The 18097-nt window shown below is 36.2% G+C and overlaps 1 protein-coding gene across 12 annotated transcripts in view; it reads right to left on the bottom strand.

The window, feature by feature from the left end:
* Positions 1-11278: 11278 nt before the first annotated feature.
* Positions 11279-18097, bottom strand: part of LOC101401040 (ankyrin repeat domain containing 26) — a 93692-nt gene continuing 86873 nt past the window's right edge. For all 12 annotated transcript variants that reach the window (XM_087420698.1, XM_087420699.1, XM_087420712.1 and 9 more), the window contains 2 exons: positions 13127-13172; positions 11279-11906 (listed from right to left, as the gene is read on the bottom strand). In XM_087420698.1, the coding sequence (XP_087276824.1) occupies positions 11770-11906; positions 13127-13172 (183 nt within the window). In that variant the 3' untranslated portion in view covers positions 11279-11769. The remainder of the gene's footprint in view (positions 11907-13126; positions 13173-18097) is intronic.

The raw sequence follows: 18097 nt of genomic DNA, 5'->3' as shown, positions 1-18097 counted from the left end.
ATTAGCAATATTGAGGACAGCAATGCAGAAATGCTCCAGATGGAGCAGGAAAGAGAACTAAGACTAAAATCAAATGAAGAAACTCTCCAAGAAACATCCGACTCAATTAGGAAATCCAACATAAGGATTATAGGTATTCCAGAGGGAGAAGAGAGGGAAAAAGGAGCAGAGAACTTGTTCAAAGAAATAATAGCTGAGAAATTCCCAAACCTGGAGAAGGTGCTGGAAATACCAGTGAATGAAATCAATAGATCTCCTAAATATATCAACATGAAAAGACCCTCTCCAAGACATATAGTAGTAAAGCTGGCAAAAGTCAATGACAAAGAAAAAATATTAAGGTCAGCTAGACAAAAACAAAATAATGTACAAAGGAATTCCTATCAGGCTCTCAGCTGATTTCTCAACAGAAACTGTACAGGCTAAGAGAGAGTGGAATGATATATTCAAAATTCTGAAAGACAAAAACTTTCAGCCAAGAATACAATATCCAGCGAAAATATCCTTCAGATATGATGGAGAAATAATAACTATCCCTGATAAACAAAAGCTAAAGGGAGGTCATTGCCACAAGACCCCACTACAAGAATTGCTCAAGAAGGCCTTCATGCCTGAGAAAAAAAAGAGAAAAGGGATACAAAGTTTTGAACAAGGAGAAAAATAGGTAGACAAAACCAGAAAAATTACAGCTATCAGAATAGATTAGCAAACACTTACCTATAAAACCAAAGATCAAGGGAAGGAAAACACCAAAAATAAATATAACCTCATTGCTTTAAACACAAACTCACAATACAAGATAGAATAAGTTGTGACAATAACAACTTATAAGGGGAAGAGGAATGGGATTGAATCAACTTAGTCTAACGAAAAAGAGGCCATCAGAAAAGGGACTATCACATCCACGAGATTTTTTATACAAACCTCATGGTAACCACTAACCAAATAATCAGAACAGAGTCACACATGATAAATAAAGAGAAAACGAAGAGAACCACCATACAGAAGTGTCAAACTGAATTGGCAGTCTGAAATACACGGGACGAGAAACAAAAGAAATGCAAAAGAACTGGAAAATGAGTGATGAAATAGCAACATTAAGCCCTCATATATCAATAATTACCCTAAATGTAAATGGGCTAAACTTTCCAATCAAAAGGCAAAGAGTGGTGGGATGGATTAAAAAACAAGACCCAACAGTATGCTGACACCAGGAAACACATCTCAGCTCTAAAGACAAACATAGGGGCCGGCCCCGTGGCTTAGCGGTTAAGTGCGCATGCTCCGCTACTGGCGGCCCGGGTTCGGATCCCGGGCGCGCACCGACGCACCGCTTGTCTGGCCATGCTGAGGCTGTGTCCCACATACAGCAACTAGAAGGATGTGCAACTATGACATACAACTGTCTACTGGGGCTTTGGGGGGGGGAAGAAAAAGGAGGAGGATTGGCAATAGATGTTAGCTCAGAGCTAGTCTTCCTCAGCAAAAAGAGGAGGATTAGCATGGATGTTAGCTCAGGGCTGATCTTCCTCACAAAAAAATTAAAAATAAATAAATAAAACTGTTTGGAAAAAAAAACTTTAAAGACAAACATAGGCTCAGAGTGAAAGAATGGAAGACAATACTCCAATCTAACGGCAAACATAAGAAAGCAGGTGTTGAAATACTTAGACAAAGTTGACTTCAAGATAAAACAGGTAATGAGAGACGAAGAGGGGCAATAAATAATGACAAAAGGGACACTCCACCAAGAAGACATATCACTTATAAATATATATGCACCCAACACAGGAGCATCAAAGTACACAAAGCAACTATTAACAAACATAAAAGGAGATATTAACAACAACACAATAATAGCAGGGGATCTTACCCACTTACATCAATGGATAGATCATCCAGACAGAAAGTCAATAAGGAAATAATGGACTCAAACAAAAAACTTGATGAGATGGACTTAATAGATATATATAGAGCATGCCATCCAAACACAGCAGATTACGCATTCTTCTCAAGCACACATGGAACATTCTCAAGAATAGACCATATGCTGGGAAAAAAGGCAAGCCTCCATATATTTAAGAAGATTCAAATCATAAGGTGCATCTATTCTGACCATAATGCCATGAAGCTGGAAATCAACTACAAGGAAAAAACTGGGAAAGGGACAAACACGTGGAGAATAAGCAACACGCTCCTGCACAACCAATTGATCATTGATGAAATTAAAGGAGAAATCAAAGAATATCTGGAGACAAATGAAAATGAAAACACACTGTATCAACTCATATGGGATGCAGCAAAAGCAGTCCTGAGAGGGAAACTCATAGCAACACAGGCCCACCTTAACAAACAAGAAAAACCCCAAATAAGCAATCTCAAACTATGCCTAACAGAATTAGAAAAAGAAGAACAAACAAAGCCCAAAGTCAGCAGAAGGAGGGAAATAATAAAAATCAGAGCAGAAATCAATGAAATCAAAACCAATAAAAGAGTAGAAAGGATCAATGAAACAAAGACCTGGTTCTTTGAGAAGATAAACAAAATTGACAAACCCTTAGCCAGACTCACCAAGAAAAAAAGAGAGAAGTCTCAAATAAATAAAACTGGAAATGAAAAAGGAGAAACTACAACAGATAGCACAGAAATACAAAAGACTATAAGAGAATACTATGAAAAACTATATGCCAACAAATTGGACAATCTAGAAGAAATAGATAAATTCTTCGACGCATACAACCTTCCAAAACTGAGTCAATCACAAGTAAAAAGATTGAAACAGTAATCAAAAACCTCCCAAAAAATAAAAGTCCAGGACCAGATGGCTTCTCTGGAGAATTTTACCAAACAGTCAAAGAAGACTTAATACCTATCCTCCTCAAACTATTCCAAAAAATAGAGGAAGATGGAACACTTCCCAACACATTCTATGAGGCCAACATCACCCTGATACCAAAGCCAGACAAGCACAATACTAAGAAGGAAAACTACAGACCAATATACCTGATGAACATAGATGCAAACATCCTCAACAAAATATTGGCAAACCAAATACAGCAATACATTAAAAAGATCATACACCATGTTCAAGTCGGATTTATACCAGGGACACAGGGATGGTTCAACATCCGCAAATCAATCAATGTGATATACCACATTAACAAAACGAGGAATAAAAACCACATGATCATCTCAAAAGATGCAGAGAAGGCATTTGACAAGATCCAACATCCATTTATGATAAAAACTCTCAACAAAATGGGTATATAAGGAAAGTACCTTAACATAATAAAGGCCATATATGACAAACCACAGCCAACATCATACTCAATGGGGAAAAACTGAAAGCCATCCCTCTGAAAACAGGAACAAGACAAGGGTGCCCACTCTCACCACTCTTATTCAACACAGTACCAGAGGTTCTGGCCAGAGGCATTAGGCAAGAAAAAGGAATAAAAGGAATCCAAACAGGCAACAAAGAAGTGAAACTCTCGCTGTTTGCAGATGACATGATCTTATATATAGAAAACCCTAAAGAATCCATTGGAAAACTATTAGAAATAATCAACAACTACAGCAAAGTTGCAGGGTACAAAATCAACTTAAAGAAATCAGTTGCATTTCTATACTCTAATAACGAACTAACAGAAAGAGAACTCAAGAAGACAATCCCATTTACAATCACAACAAAAAGAATAAACTATCTGGGAATAAATTTAACCAAGAAAGTGAAAGACCTATACAATGAAAACAATAAGACATTATTGAGTGAAATCAATGATGACGTAAAGAAATGGAAAAGTCCATATTTCATGTACATGGATTGGAAGAAAAAACATAGTTAAAATGTCCATACCACCTAAAGCAATCTATAGATTCAATGCAATCCCAATCAGAATCCCAAGGACATTCTTCACAGAAATAGAATAAACAATACTAAAATTCATATGGGACAACAAGAGACCCTGAATAGCTAAAGCAATCTCGAGAAAAAAGAACAAAGCTGGAGGCATCACAATCCCTGACTTCAAAACATACTACAAAGCGATAGCAATCAAAACAGCGTGGTACTGGTACAAAAACAGACACACAGACCAATGGAACAGAATTGAAAGCCCAGAAATAAAACCTCACATCTATGGGCAGCTAATCTTCGACAAAGGAGCTAAGAACATACAATGAAGAAAGGAATGTCTTTTCAATAAATGGTGCTGGGAAAACTGGACAGCCACTTGCAAAAGAACAAAAGTAGACCATCTTCTTTCACCATACACAAAAATTAACTCAAAATGGATCAAAGACCTGAAGATGAGACCTGAAACTATAAAACTCCTGGAAGAAAATGTAGGCAGTACACTATTCATCATTGGTCATAAAGGGATCTTTTTGAGTTCCAAGTCTACTCGGACAAGGGAAACAAAAGAAAAAATAAACAAGTGGGACTTCATCAGATTAAAGAGCTTCTACAAGGAAAATGAAACCAGGATCAAAATCAATAGGCAACCCACCAGCTGGAAAAAATATCTGTAAACCATATATCCAATAAGGGATTAATCTCCATACCATATAAAGAACTCACACAACTGAACAACAAAAAAACCAACAACCCGATCAAAAAATGGGCAGAGGAAATGAACAGACGCTTCTCCAAAGAAGATATACAGATGGCCAATAGGCACATGAAAAGATGTTCAACATCACTAATCATTAGGGAAATGCAAATCAAAACTACACTAAGGGTGCTGGCCCCGTGGCTTAGAGAGTTCACGCACTCCGCTACTGGCGGCCCGGGTTGGGATCCCGCGTGTGCACCGATGCACCGCTTGTCCGGCCATGCTGAGGCGGCATCCCACATACAGCAACTAGGAGGATGTGCAACTATGACATACAACTATCTACTGGGGCTTTGGGGAGAAAAAGGGGAAAAAAAGGAGGAGGATTGGTGTGGATGTTAGCTCAGGGCTGATCTTCCTCAAAAAAAAAGAAAAAAAAACTACACTAAGATATCATCTTACACCCATTAGAATGGCTATAATCACCAAGACAGAAAACAAATGCTCGAGAGGCTGTGGAGAAACGGAACCCTCATTCACTGCTGGTGGGAATGCAAACTGGTGCAGCCTCTATGGAAAACAGTATGGAGATTCCTCAAAAAATTAAAAATAGAAATACCTTATGATAAACACCTTATGATCCAGTTATCCCACTACTGGGTGAACCTACCCAAGGAACCTGAAATCAACAATCCACAGAGGCTTATTCACCCCTATATTCATTGCAGCATTATTCACTATAGCCAAGACATGGAAGCAACCCAAGTGTCCCTCGACTGATGATTGGATAAAGAAGATGCAGTATATATATATACCATGGAATACTAGTCAGCCATAAAAAAAGACAAAATTGTCCCATTTGCAACGACATGGATGGACCTGGAGGGTATTATGTTAAGTGAAATAAGCCAGAAAGAGAAAGACGAACACAACATGATTTCACTCATAAGTGGAAGATAAACTAACACACGGACAGAAAGAACTGTTTGGTGGTTACCAGGGGCAAGGGGGGTGGGGGGTGGGCAAAAGGGGTGAATGGATGCATTTATGTGGTGACTGACAAACAATAATGTACAAGAAAAATTTCACAATAAAGAAAAATAAATAAAAAATATAACAACCAAAATTTAAAACCCTATGGACAGGTCAGATAGCAGACTGGACACAGTAGAAGACAATTAATGAACTAGAAAATACGAGAAATAATTCAGAATATAGGAATAGCGAAAAAAACAAATACGGCAAACACAAGAGAAAGGTTAAGAAATGTGGAGGCTAGATCAAGAAGGTCTAGATATGTTTAATCTGAGACACCAACCCACAGATTCAAGAAGCCAAATGAACCCTAATTACTGAACCTCAATTATTTATCAAGATAAATAGTAACACATCTAAATCCAGACACTTAACAGTATAACTGCAGTAAACCAAAACTAAAGAGTAAAATCTTAACAGTAACCAAACATTGTAGGGGACATGGGCAGGGTGGGAACTGATTACATTCAAAGGAGGAACAATTAGAGAGCCAATTTCTCAAGAGCAATTATGGAAGCCAAGAGGCAGCAGAATGACATCTTCCATAAGATCAAAGACAATAACTACCAACCTAGAATTCTCTATGCAGTGAAAATATATGCCAAGAGTAAGAGGAAATAAAAACATTTTTAAATAGAGATTCATTACAGGTGGTTCTCACTGATGAAAATTCTAAAGCATGTACACTACCAAGAGAAGAAAAATGATCCCTGATGGCAGTTCTAAAATGCAAGAAGAAAACAGAGGAAAGAAAGAGTTAAATATGTAGGTAAATTTGAATGAAAATTGGAGTATCATATAAAAGTTATAAAAATGTTTAGTGTTTTTAAAAGATACAAGACAGAATTAAAATACAAAGCAACAACTGATGTAAGTTTGGAGAGGTGTAAATGGAGCTAAAGTACTCAAAATTGCTTATATTATCACTATCCATCAACAGAGATGAACAAGTCCTCATCAGAATGTTAGCATACCAAGAATAGCAATGTATAAAACAAACAAAGAAATACCATAACCAAGTTCAGTCTACCTGAGAAATGCAAGGTTGGTTTAACATGAGCAAATAATGTAATGTAATTCACCATATGAACAAATTTTTAAAAAATTATCTCAATAGATGCAAATAAGCATCTAGTAAATTTCAACATCCATTCATGATAAAACTCAGAAAATTAGCATTACAAGGGAACTTTCTTAACATAATTTCAGCAGACAGACCCTAGGGTGACCCCATAATATCTGCCCTTTGGTGTCCTCACCCTTTATAATCCCTTTCCCTTGAGTGTGGGCAGAATCTGTGACTTGCCTCCAGGCATTAGAATATGCCAAATATAAAGGAATTTTGCAGATGTAATTAACTCAGTTAATTTTGAGTTAATCAAAAGGGCAATAATTCTGAGTGAGCCTGATTTAATTCGGTGAAAATGCTTAAAAGAGTACTGAGCCCTCTCTGAAGTGAGAGATTCTCCTGGCTGGCCTCATGAGGTAAGCAGCCACATTGAGGAAGCCCATGTGGCCAACAACTGTGAACAGCCTTGCTATAGACTGAATGTTTGTGTCCCCCCAAATTGATGTTGAATCCTAATGCCCAATGTGATGGTATCTGGAGGCGGGGCCTTTGGGAGGTGACTAGATCATGAGGGTGGAGCTCTCATGAATGGGATTACTGCCCTTATACAAGAGGCCTGAGAGAGATCCCCTTCTCTCTCAGAAGGGCTGTCCAGAAGACTGGTGTCCAGAAACTGGGAAGCAGGCCCTCACGAGACACTGAATCTGCCAGTGCTTTGATCTTGGACTTCTTCTTTGTGAGAAATAAATTTCTGCTGTGTATAAGTCTACAGTATTTTGTTATAGCAGCCCAAGCAGACTAAGACTCAGACTCTAGGAACCATAGGCAACTGCTAGGTCCTGAGGGCAGCCTCCAACTGAGAGCCAGCAAATAGCTGGGAATATAAATACAGTCATACAGTGACAAGGAAATAAATTCTGCCAACCAACTGAATGAGCTTGGAAGCAGATTCTTCCCTACTTGAGCCTTCAAATGAAAATGCAGCCCAGCTGACACCTTGATTTCAGACTTGTGAGACCCAGAGCAAACTACCCAGCTAGGCCATGCCCAGACTCCTGACCCATGAAAACGTGAAATAAATGTGTGTGGTTTTAAGATGCTAAAGTTGGTGGTGATCTGTTATACAGCAATAAAAAACTAATACACCAATAAAGGATATCTACTTTTTAAAAACCCACTATCTACATAGATATAGAGAGATTCTATTTCTCCTTTGCAATTTCAATAAGACATGGATACCCACTCTCCTCACTTTTACTCCACAACATTCTTGCAGTGGGAAATAAAAATAAACGAAAACTCTAGGAATTGGAAAGGAAGAAGAAAACTGTCACTATTAAAGATTATATGTCTGTATATGTTTGAATAAAATATTCAAATAAGAAAAAATATAATAAGAGAGTTTAGCAAGATAGCTGAATCCAAGCTCAATATGCAAAATATAAATTTTATTTCTATAAGCTAGCAACAAACAGGAAATCAAATTGATTTTTTAAAGTAACATTTATAATAGGATCAAAAGTATCAAGTAACTAGGAATAAACCTAAAAAATATATGTAAGGCCTCTATGGGAAACTTTTTAAACATTGAGAGTTAGACTATTAAAATATTAATAGCTTGGAAAACTCAATATTATAAATGTCTTTCTCTGCAAATTATCTATAGATTCAATGCAATTCCAATCAAAATCCTTGCTTTGCAGAGCTTGATTAGGTGATTATGAAAGATATATCTCTTCTCAAATATTTCAGTTCAAAAGCATGGGTACAAAAACAGGGTGCTGTGGTGGCCCAGAGTGAGGTGCTGGAGCCTGGATGGGATGAGGAAGGCATAAGCAAGGGAGGGCCACCCTGCACGGTGCTGGAGCTCGAGAGCACCCCTGATAGGTGGACAACATAGGATGAGGTATCCCAGACTGAATAGGGTCAGGAGGCATCCACACATCCATGCAGGACAGCCCAGCAAGGGTCTTCAAAGCCAGAAGGGGGTACACTATCTGTAGAAGAGGTGGCCTGGGACAGGGTGTCTGAGAAAGGATGGGGTGAAGAGAGCAGACACTTGGGAGGAAAAGCAGTGGAGACAACCTGAGGTGGGGTATTGGAATTCAAGTGGGAGTGAGGAGGACATGTGCGTAGCGGCAGGGACAACAAGAGACTGGTCACATAAGGGGACTGAACAAGTAAGATACTGATGATGGGGGCCAGGTTATGTCAGAAAAGAGAATAACAAAAATTGAAAGGGAAAAACTAGAATGAACCATGTGGGATTGGATTGGAATTGGAAGTGTCAGTAAGAATTCATGGTTTCCAATATATTTTGAGATACAACTACAGATTAATATATGCACATACGTATGTGAACTTATGTATACAAATCTAATTCCCTGCGGCTCACTGAGGAAGCCTAGGAGCAACGACAACCCCAATAGCAATATACACACCTACCACAACTAGAGCCCAGATCTTGGTTTCTAAATACCACTCTCCCCTAAAAGGAACCAGGGCTTATACGAAAAATGGATGATTTCAGGGCTGGGGCAGAAAAAATACAAAATGAGCTTGGAACATCTTGTTGTATCAGAGAAGGAAGTGCTCAAAGAATAATGGGGACAGAGCAAAAAGACCCGAAGTCAGCCTGAAATGGCTACCACTGGCCAAATCTGGGGCAATTTAAGCACCAAAATAATAACCTTTCCCTTCTCTCCCATTTGTTTTGTTTTATTTATCAATGTAGAAGGAATGAAAGAATAAGAAAATCATCATTGGTAAAATCATAATAATTGATTCAAGCGAGAATCATCTATGGACGCTAAACCTAGTGGGTGAAATTTTGAGGAGTAACCAACTATTTCTAAAAGTCTCACAGCATCTCCACACAGGATATTTATGAAATACAAAGGGTAAATAGTAATTTTACCTTGGACAAACCCGGCAGACACTTCTTAACCAAATGATCAAAGTCAACATCACCAGTAATGGAACCAAGCCTGTGCCTCCCGAGTTGCTGCACTGGGAAGAACTCAGCATCACTTACGTGACACTCCTGCCCAAATGGCATAACCTGAATCTACTTCTGAGGAAACGTCACACAAACCCAACCTGAGAGACAGTCTACAAAATAACTGACCTATGCTCTTCAAAATGTAAATGTCATGAAAATCAAAGGAAGACTAAAGAACTGTCCCAGATTAAAGGAGATTAAAGAAACAGGACAATTGGACACAACACAGCATCTTGGATTTTCTTTGCCTATAAACGATATTAGTCATTGGTTGCTTAAAGGGGATACATTCTGAGAAATTTGTCACTAGGCGATTTTGTTGTGCAAACATCAGAGTGTCCTTACACAAACCTAGAAGGTATAGTCTACTACACACCTAGGCTATATGGTACTAATCTTATGGGACCACCGTCACATATATGGTTGGCTGTTGACTGAAACGTCGTTCCACAGCACATGACTGTATTGACACAACTGGCAAAATGTGAATAAGGTCCTTAGATTAGATATTGATACTTAATTTCCTGGTTTTGATAATTACACTACAGGTATGTTAGCTAATTCCTTTTTCTCAGGAAATACACACTAAAGTATTTAGGAGTAAATAGGCATGATGTCTGAAACTTAGAAATGGTTCAGGAAAAAAAAATCTGTATTATATACCTACATTTGTGTTTATCTGGAAAGAGAGGAGGAGAAGGGATGAAGGACACAGCAAAGACAGTAAAATGTTAACATTTGGGGAATGGCATCCAAAAATTCTTTGTGCTATTCTTGTAACTTTTCTATAAAGTCTGAAATTATCAAAATAGAACAATTCTAAAAGAAAAATAAATTTTTTAAAATATTAACAAAGTATAATCCATTCAATAAAATAAACCATGAATCCATACTGATACAAGTAAATGAATAAATCAGAAGTTTGATGAGGAACAGAAGTATTTACATAGTCTCAAAGTTCTTCCCCCATAAAATACTAATTAATTATAAAGTGAAAAAGTAACATTACCCACCAGATACTACATTCAGTGATCAACATTCACATCACCAGTAATGGGACAAATCAAAATTGTAGGTCACATGATAAGATGCAATGAGAAGAGTCCAGGACCACTTCTGTGATACTCTTGCTAAAAAGGTATGATCTGAATCTTATCATAAGGAAACATCAGAAAAATCCCTATTGAGGGATATTCTACATTACTAGAATTGACTCTTCAAAAGATTCAAGGTCATGAAAGTGAAGGAGAGACTGAAGAAGTGTTCCAGACTGAAGGAGACTAAGAGACGTGACAGCTAAAAGCAATCCATGGATCTGAACAGGATCTTTTGCTATAAAGGACGCCACAGACAAGTGGTAAAACTTGAAAAGAATATGAGGATTAAATGACAGAATGCACTAGTGTTAATTTTCTGATTGTGAAGGTTGATGGTAGTTATGTGCAATGTACTGACTTGTAGGAAATAAACACTGAAGGAATCAGGGATGATGGCATAATATCAGCAATTTACTCTCAAATGGTTCAGGGGAAAAAAGTTCTTTACTAAAACTTGGAACTTTTCTCTAATAGTAAGACTATTTCCAAAAAGTAAATAAAAAATAAATAAACAGAAAAGGTGAACAGCCTTAGGCAAATTTTATTTCTCTATGAGGAAAGATCTATGAATCAGTGTTTAAAATTAAAATTATATATACTAAGTTTTATGGCACTATAACAATTGTAACATATCCAAACATTGACAATAGCCACAGCAGCAGTATATCAAAATGATGTCTGTCTAAATCTTTAGGTCCATATACAGTGAAAAAAATTATAAAATACAAAAAAGCTATTAACACCACTGACGTATTAATGACAACCTGGTTGCTTGGGTGCTGTTTAAACAGCTGGTATGTGGGCAGTTTGAGTATGTAAGTGCTGGTTTTCATTCCCAAAATCTGGTTAAAAGTTAGTTTGATGCTAAGAAACAGTTTAAAATACCATATAAATTAGCATCATACACATACGATACAAAAATATTTTCCTTTAAAATTTTCACATCATATGTTTGATGGGAAACAAAACGTTATGTAAACTAAGCCTAGTAAATAAATTTTTACTATTTATTTTTCAGATCATATAATTTTTCTTCAAAATCTGGACATATTCTTGTGACGTTTTCAAAAGCAGATCTTGACTTAGATTTGACTCATCAGTAGATCCTAGAGGAGAAGCTCTACAGGGTCCAGATTCAAATTCAGCAGCAGCTGGGAAGAAAAAGAAAGAATTACAGTCTTCATCTAAAATACTTCATTGTTAACTAGGTATAAGTTAGTAAAAAAAAGTTGAGACCTTTACCAGTGTTAAGAAGAATGAAAAATATCAACATATGACTAGAGTACAAAATATACATCTTGTACTAGAGTACAAGATGACTAGGAACTATCATTTCCCCAGGGCTGCACACTGAATTAACTGCTGTTGTAGCTAAGCTTCAGAGCCTCTGGTTTTCTCATTCTTCACTCCTTTATTCAACAACCAGGTGCTCAGGTACTGTAACAAGCACTGGAATTACAAGATGAAGATGACACAGTCCCTCCCTCAACAGTCATATACTATAAACTGAAAACACAGACAAAAAGGCAATTTCCATACAGGCTCCTATGTCCCACAACAGGGATAAAACAGGCACTATTGGAACACACAGAAGGGACATCCCAGGTCGGTGTCAATGTTGTCAGCTTTTTGGTGGAGGTGATTTGTAAGTTGATACCGGAAGGACAAGGAAAGTGTGCCAGATAGAGGGAAGAAGCATATGCAGAGACTGGAGGGAGGAAGAACACCGTGGAATGGTAAGTCATCTAGTTTGGCGAGATGCTGAGCAAAGGGGCAGAGGAGGGTAAGTAGCAAGAGATAAGGCTGAATAATTTGGCAAGAACCAAATTGATCTGGGTATTTTTATTGCATGCTGAGGAATCTGGAATTTTTCCTGAGAGCAAAAGGTAAGCCGACAACACAGTCAATGACTGGAGAGTTAAATGTCACCCGTCAAGTGACAGCTGCAGGAACTGTCTTTGCTTGACTAAGTGTTACTAGATAAGTCTGGTTTTTTTGACCTTATATCACTTCCAGAAATGTGAGAAGTTGATGAAGCCCATGTTTCCTGAGAATAGTTTCAGTGTGTAGGTTGACAGTTCCACAGGGATGGCAGACGTGAAGGAAGGGTACAGTATAGCCAGAAATAAAAAGAGATACATCAACTTTTTGAGATATTTAAAAAGCTATGGAACATGATGAATAAATGAAGAATAAGTATATTCTTCATTATGAATGTTTATGCTTTCACATTTTTCTCTAGTTATGTATAAGAAAAAATATTTAACAGTATCTATTATCCAAACAAGGGAAAGGGATGCCATTTACTATTTACAGTTTATTTCAGAAATCAATGATATCTAAATTCAGTTCATAAATTTTGGCAACATACCTTCTTCTAGTTCTCTAGTTATATTTTTTTCCAACTCCTGCTGCATCTGAAATAAGTCAAACATTATTTATAATGTTTAAGTTAAACAAGAGACATTATCGTAGGAATGATATATAGCTTAAGAAATGTGGCATTTAAATAATACTTTGAGAGACTAGACCTAACTTGGGGATCGCTTAGATAGAAAAATAATCACATTAATAAAATAAAATAAATTCCTATATATTTTGATTTTAAATAATAGAGAACATATGTATGTAATGATATTTAGATGAATCTGATACACTAATACACTAAGTACACTTAGTATTGGTCCGCTGAATATACATAACTTCAGAAGGGTGATGTTTGATCTTATTGGTACCAAGTCGTTTAAACAATTCAAGTCATAGTTCACACTGAAGGCATTACCTTGCAGTTCTTAGAAAATCTGCCCTTTGTAAAAGTTTAATCAGTTTTTTTACTTTAACGGATTTTTCCTTAAAATAAACTCTTCATTCCGCACTTTTAGAAAATTAAAATCTTAAGGTCTGATCTATGTTATTGATTTTTTTAGCGTACATTCTTAAATACATAAAATGAGGAAAGTGGTCCTGTCATAATATCATGTGAAAATTCTACTGGCAAAAACTAAGTAAAGATATTTTGCTGTCTGTACTGTGACTGAAACATTTCTTTATTCATATGGACACAAAGATTTCAGAAAATCTGCCCGAAGAAAGGAAAAACATAGGCTAGAGCCAGTTTTCAAACTTGGTTTCTGATTCAACTTTCTAGAATCAGAAACAAGGAAAACAATATATAACTCTTTTATTGGAACATGTTTCCTTTCTAGAAATCAGGGCTGATTTTCTGAAACATTTGTCTAGTTACAGTTATCTACTTAATTATGAAATGTTTGGGACTATTTCAAACTGTATTATAAATTTCCCCATCTAGAATGTTCTTATTTAAATCTTTCTTATAAAAGGTATCCTCTCACTAAATGCCCCAAACAGGGTCATGGTAGTGATAATAATGTGATATCCAATGCCAAATTTTAGTTGTGAAGACAAATTTTTGTGGCTAACATGTGTCCTAATATTGTGATAACACTTTTTTGACAATAGCATTATAGACGGGCCTTATAAAATGAATAATGTGACAACACTACTAGACAGGCCTTGTAAAACTAATAACTCAGTACCAGATGAAGGGAGAGGACTTTATTGAAACAATTTTATATCACAATTACTAAACGCTATGTAAGATGTAAATCACATGTTTACATGAGTTTAGTTAAGGAACTACTAATGTAATGTTACTATATTTCCCATAAAGGTTCTTTTCCTAACTATTTCCTTCCATGACCTGTCTGTTTATTTCTAGGTGAGGACTGTGGTTCTGATGGTGGAAGTAGCCTGGAATCCAAGATGAATAAAGAGGACACATCTGCAATTTTATTTGTACTTTTCCATTTATCAAAAATATAGAAAGGTGAGGAAATTATACACAGGCAAACAATGTATCAGTCAATTTTAATTCAAAGGATTTTTAATTAGAAGTATTCTCTCCTAACCGGTAGTTTTCAAACTCTGTCCCATAGAAATATAAGGTTCTACTGGCGACACTGCAGGATTGAGGGATAAAGAAGTCACAGCCTCAGAGTCTCCATCCCTCCTTCAGCTAGACAGCTCTACTTAATTCTGTTACATAATATAGTTTGATGCAAATTTTTTTTTAAAAGAAAGGTTTTGTTCTTTGAAAAAAATTTTTTTCAAGTTACAAAAGTCACTGATTTAGTCAAAATCCCTAATTTTACCTAAGAGGCAAGAAAGGCTCAGAGAGATTGTAGCTTGCCTGAGGTCACAAAGCCAACCACCTGTAGGCCAGGAATGGGCTTTAGTTCTTCTTACTGACCCTAGGTTCTACACGACCTACTTCCTCATATTTAGGAAAAATACATAGATCTTTAACTATAACTCAGAGAAAATGAATATGTAAAACTGTCATGTAGCTCAATAACGTTTATGCATGAGACATGCAATAGTAGCTTTCTAACTAAATTATACATTTTCAAGGCATGAATAAAAATAAAGGGACTGAAATTAATATCATAACTCCTATTAGTAGCATTCAATATACTCAATTTATAAAGTGCAAATTTTTTTAACCACAGGTCAGGGAAGTTGAAGGAGAAAATCTTTAGTGAATTAAGCAAGCTGAAATTGAGGAAATTCTTGCTTAAAAGAACTAGTCATTTCCTCCAAATAAAACTTGGTTTACCAAAATCAATCAACAGATGAATTATCCATGTTGTGGGTTATTTAGCGCAAAACTTAAAACATAAAACAGGTTTCTCTTCACCATCTAGCATACTTCTGTCTCACTTCTCATCATTAGTTGGTATGTACAAAAGACATGAGCTTAATTTCAATTATAATTTAAATCCAGTCAAAAATTATAGAAGAACCTTCATTTCCCTGGCCTCAAGTTTTCATGTGAGGACTTATACTCTCTCCACCTTCCTCCGGAGAGGAGGGGAGATTTACTTAATGTGTGAACTTGGGAGAAGGAACTAAGAGTGCTTGCTTGGTTCCAAATTTTTACTTTGAAAAGATGTGTCTGCCCACGGTGATGTGAATTCGGGTCTGCTCTCCTCTCTGCAGTGAGCAGCATGCCCCTGGGGTGGGTGTCAAGCATTTGTTTCCTCCACTTACAACCGTGTGGGGAAGCGCCTAAGTGAGGATGAAGTGTTTGGAAGCCCACAGTGGCTGCACACCTCAAACACATCCTCCACTTCGCTAGTAGGTGTTAGTAGTAAAGACAGTAAGTTGCTCTCCATCTGCCTAACTCCTATGTTCTGAACTCAGAAGGGGGAGAGGAGTGTCATTTGCCACCTACCCCTCCACAGCTCCAAGAAGAAAGATGACTAGACAACACTAATAGAAATATTCTCTTCTTCCTTGACTTTATAATTATTGTACATTCCTCAAAACAATCCCCATTTTAATGAGGGAAAAAGTTGAAAGGAATATTTTAGAAATATAGTGAAGCCAATAACAATAGCAAAGCACAACAAATACAAATATATGTTCATTCATTGAACAATAATTTATTGATAGGCTACCATTAAATTATATTTGAGATTACAGGTTGGAAAATAATGTTGCGTTCTCTTTTTGAGACCAATATGATACATACAAACACACCACACACACACACACACACACACACACACACTTCCAAAGTTAACATATTTTCCGTAACTATTGACACTTCTAAATTAAAATTTGGTATCATTCTTTATTTTAAGAACCACTCAAATGTTATAAAAACAAATATGGTAAATATAAAAATGTAATAAAATCAAGTAAGTTTGCCCATTTAAACCACTACAATTCATTTTCCAACTGTAAATAGATTAATCTATGAAGGAAATTACACTTGTGAGTTTGTAAATATTAAATACATGTATTTTGCTGCAGAGAAAAGAACTGAGAGAGAATTTGTTAATCAAGAAGCTTAAGAATTAAGTACAGAGAAAAAAATGAATGAAAGAAAAAGAATTGGAAGAAGCTGAGAGATTCCCTGAATCTTTCAAAGGATAAAATGACTACTGGGCATTTGTCCAAGTAGGCAAAATGAAGTAGAGACATGAGGAATTATACAGAGCATATAACCGATATAATGAACAAGTTTATTAAACTCCGTCTCTGCCTTATGAGCAACTAGCATAACTACTGTGCTAGTTTGATTGGAGTTGGAATTCAGAGCAGACAGGCACTGCCTTGGATGCAAACAAGAGGCCTAGTCTTAGTCGGGGAGAAATGTGACTCATTCTGTTGAGACAATGTTCTGTCATGTAAAAGTTAAAGTCTTAGGGATATTAATTGTTTTAGCTTTGATGTATTTGTATAACCAGAGAAAAAGAGTTGCTAAACTAAATGGACATTTGAGAAATTTAAAAATTACTTAAATAAATTATTAGAATTTTTTTTAAAGTCTCAATAATGCACCAGAAGTCCAAAATCAATGTGAAATTTAGTCTTTCCTTATAAAACAGATTTAAAGAACATTTATTAAGTAACTATTGTGCCCATGCATTGTGCTAGGCACACAGACACTAAAAAACTCTTGAACACAAAAAATTTTTAAACCAAAGAAATCTGCCATAAAATTTTCTGAAATAAATTTTTAAGTTTTCAATTTTTGGAAAAAAAATTCTTTGGCAAGAAAAATCTAACTACTGATGTATCTGTTCAAGCTAATTTTAACTTTTTATATTTTATAATCATATAATTAAATAACACAATTGAATGAAACTATAAAATTGCTTCTGATATACAGGACAAATCACCCCAGAATTAAACTAGAATGTGAAAATTGAAGGTAAAAATTAGGGGGAAAGATCTGCAGTAATCTGTTACCACCACATTTGTATCAAGTGCAAGGCTAAGCTTCACGTCACGGTGACAGAATCAATAAATCTAAATGTTATGGATGTGGAGAAAACTTGCTTCAACAACCAGTACAACTGAAATCACAGACATAAAGCAATACTTTATTATAATTATTTTCCTTAAAGTTAGAAAAAAATGCTGAGTAAGACAGAACTTCACAGTAGGAATAGTCCAAAATGTTAAAACCTTGCAAATAAAGGAGATTGGTAAACAAATTCAATATTAATATTATTTCTAACATTTTACTTTCTAGAATCATAGCTAAAAATCTTTAGAAGTCTCTTGTTTTATAATGCCCCATCCAAAAAGTCATCCCCTTCTATCATTTTAGACAGTGTGTTACCACCTCTCCTAGTATTACTTTATGTTTTCCTAGTGGAAATAATTAAACTCCTAGCAACTCAGAAGCCACCTCTTTCGGCAAGTCTGAGGAGGAATTCTGTGAACAACAACTGTGTAAGAACACTTCCAGGGCATTCTGCAGTGATTAGCAGACCTGTCTCTCTCTGTCTTTTGATGGAGGAGTGCT

Source organism: Ceratotherium simum, chromosome 32 (assembly GCF_057802395.1).
Source record: "Ceratotherium simum simum isolate JZ-2026a chromosome 32, ASM5780239v1, whole genome shotgun sequence".
Lineage (NCBI taxonomy): Eukaryota > Metazoa > Chordata > Mammalia > Perissodactyla > Rhinocerotidae > Ceratotherium > Ceratotherium simum.
The sequence above is the reverse complement of the archived record's forward strand: the minus strand, read 5'-3'. Positions and strand labels throughout refer to the sequence as shown.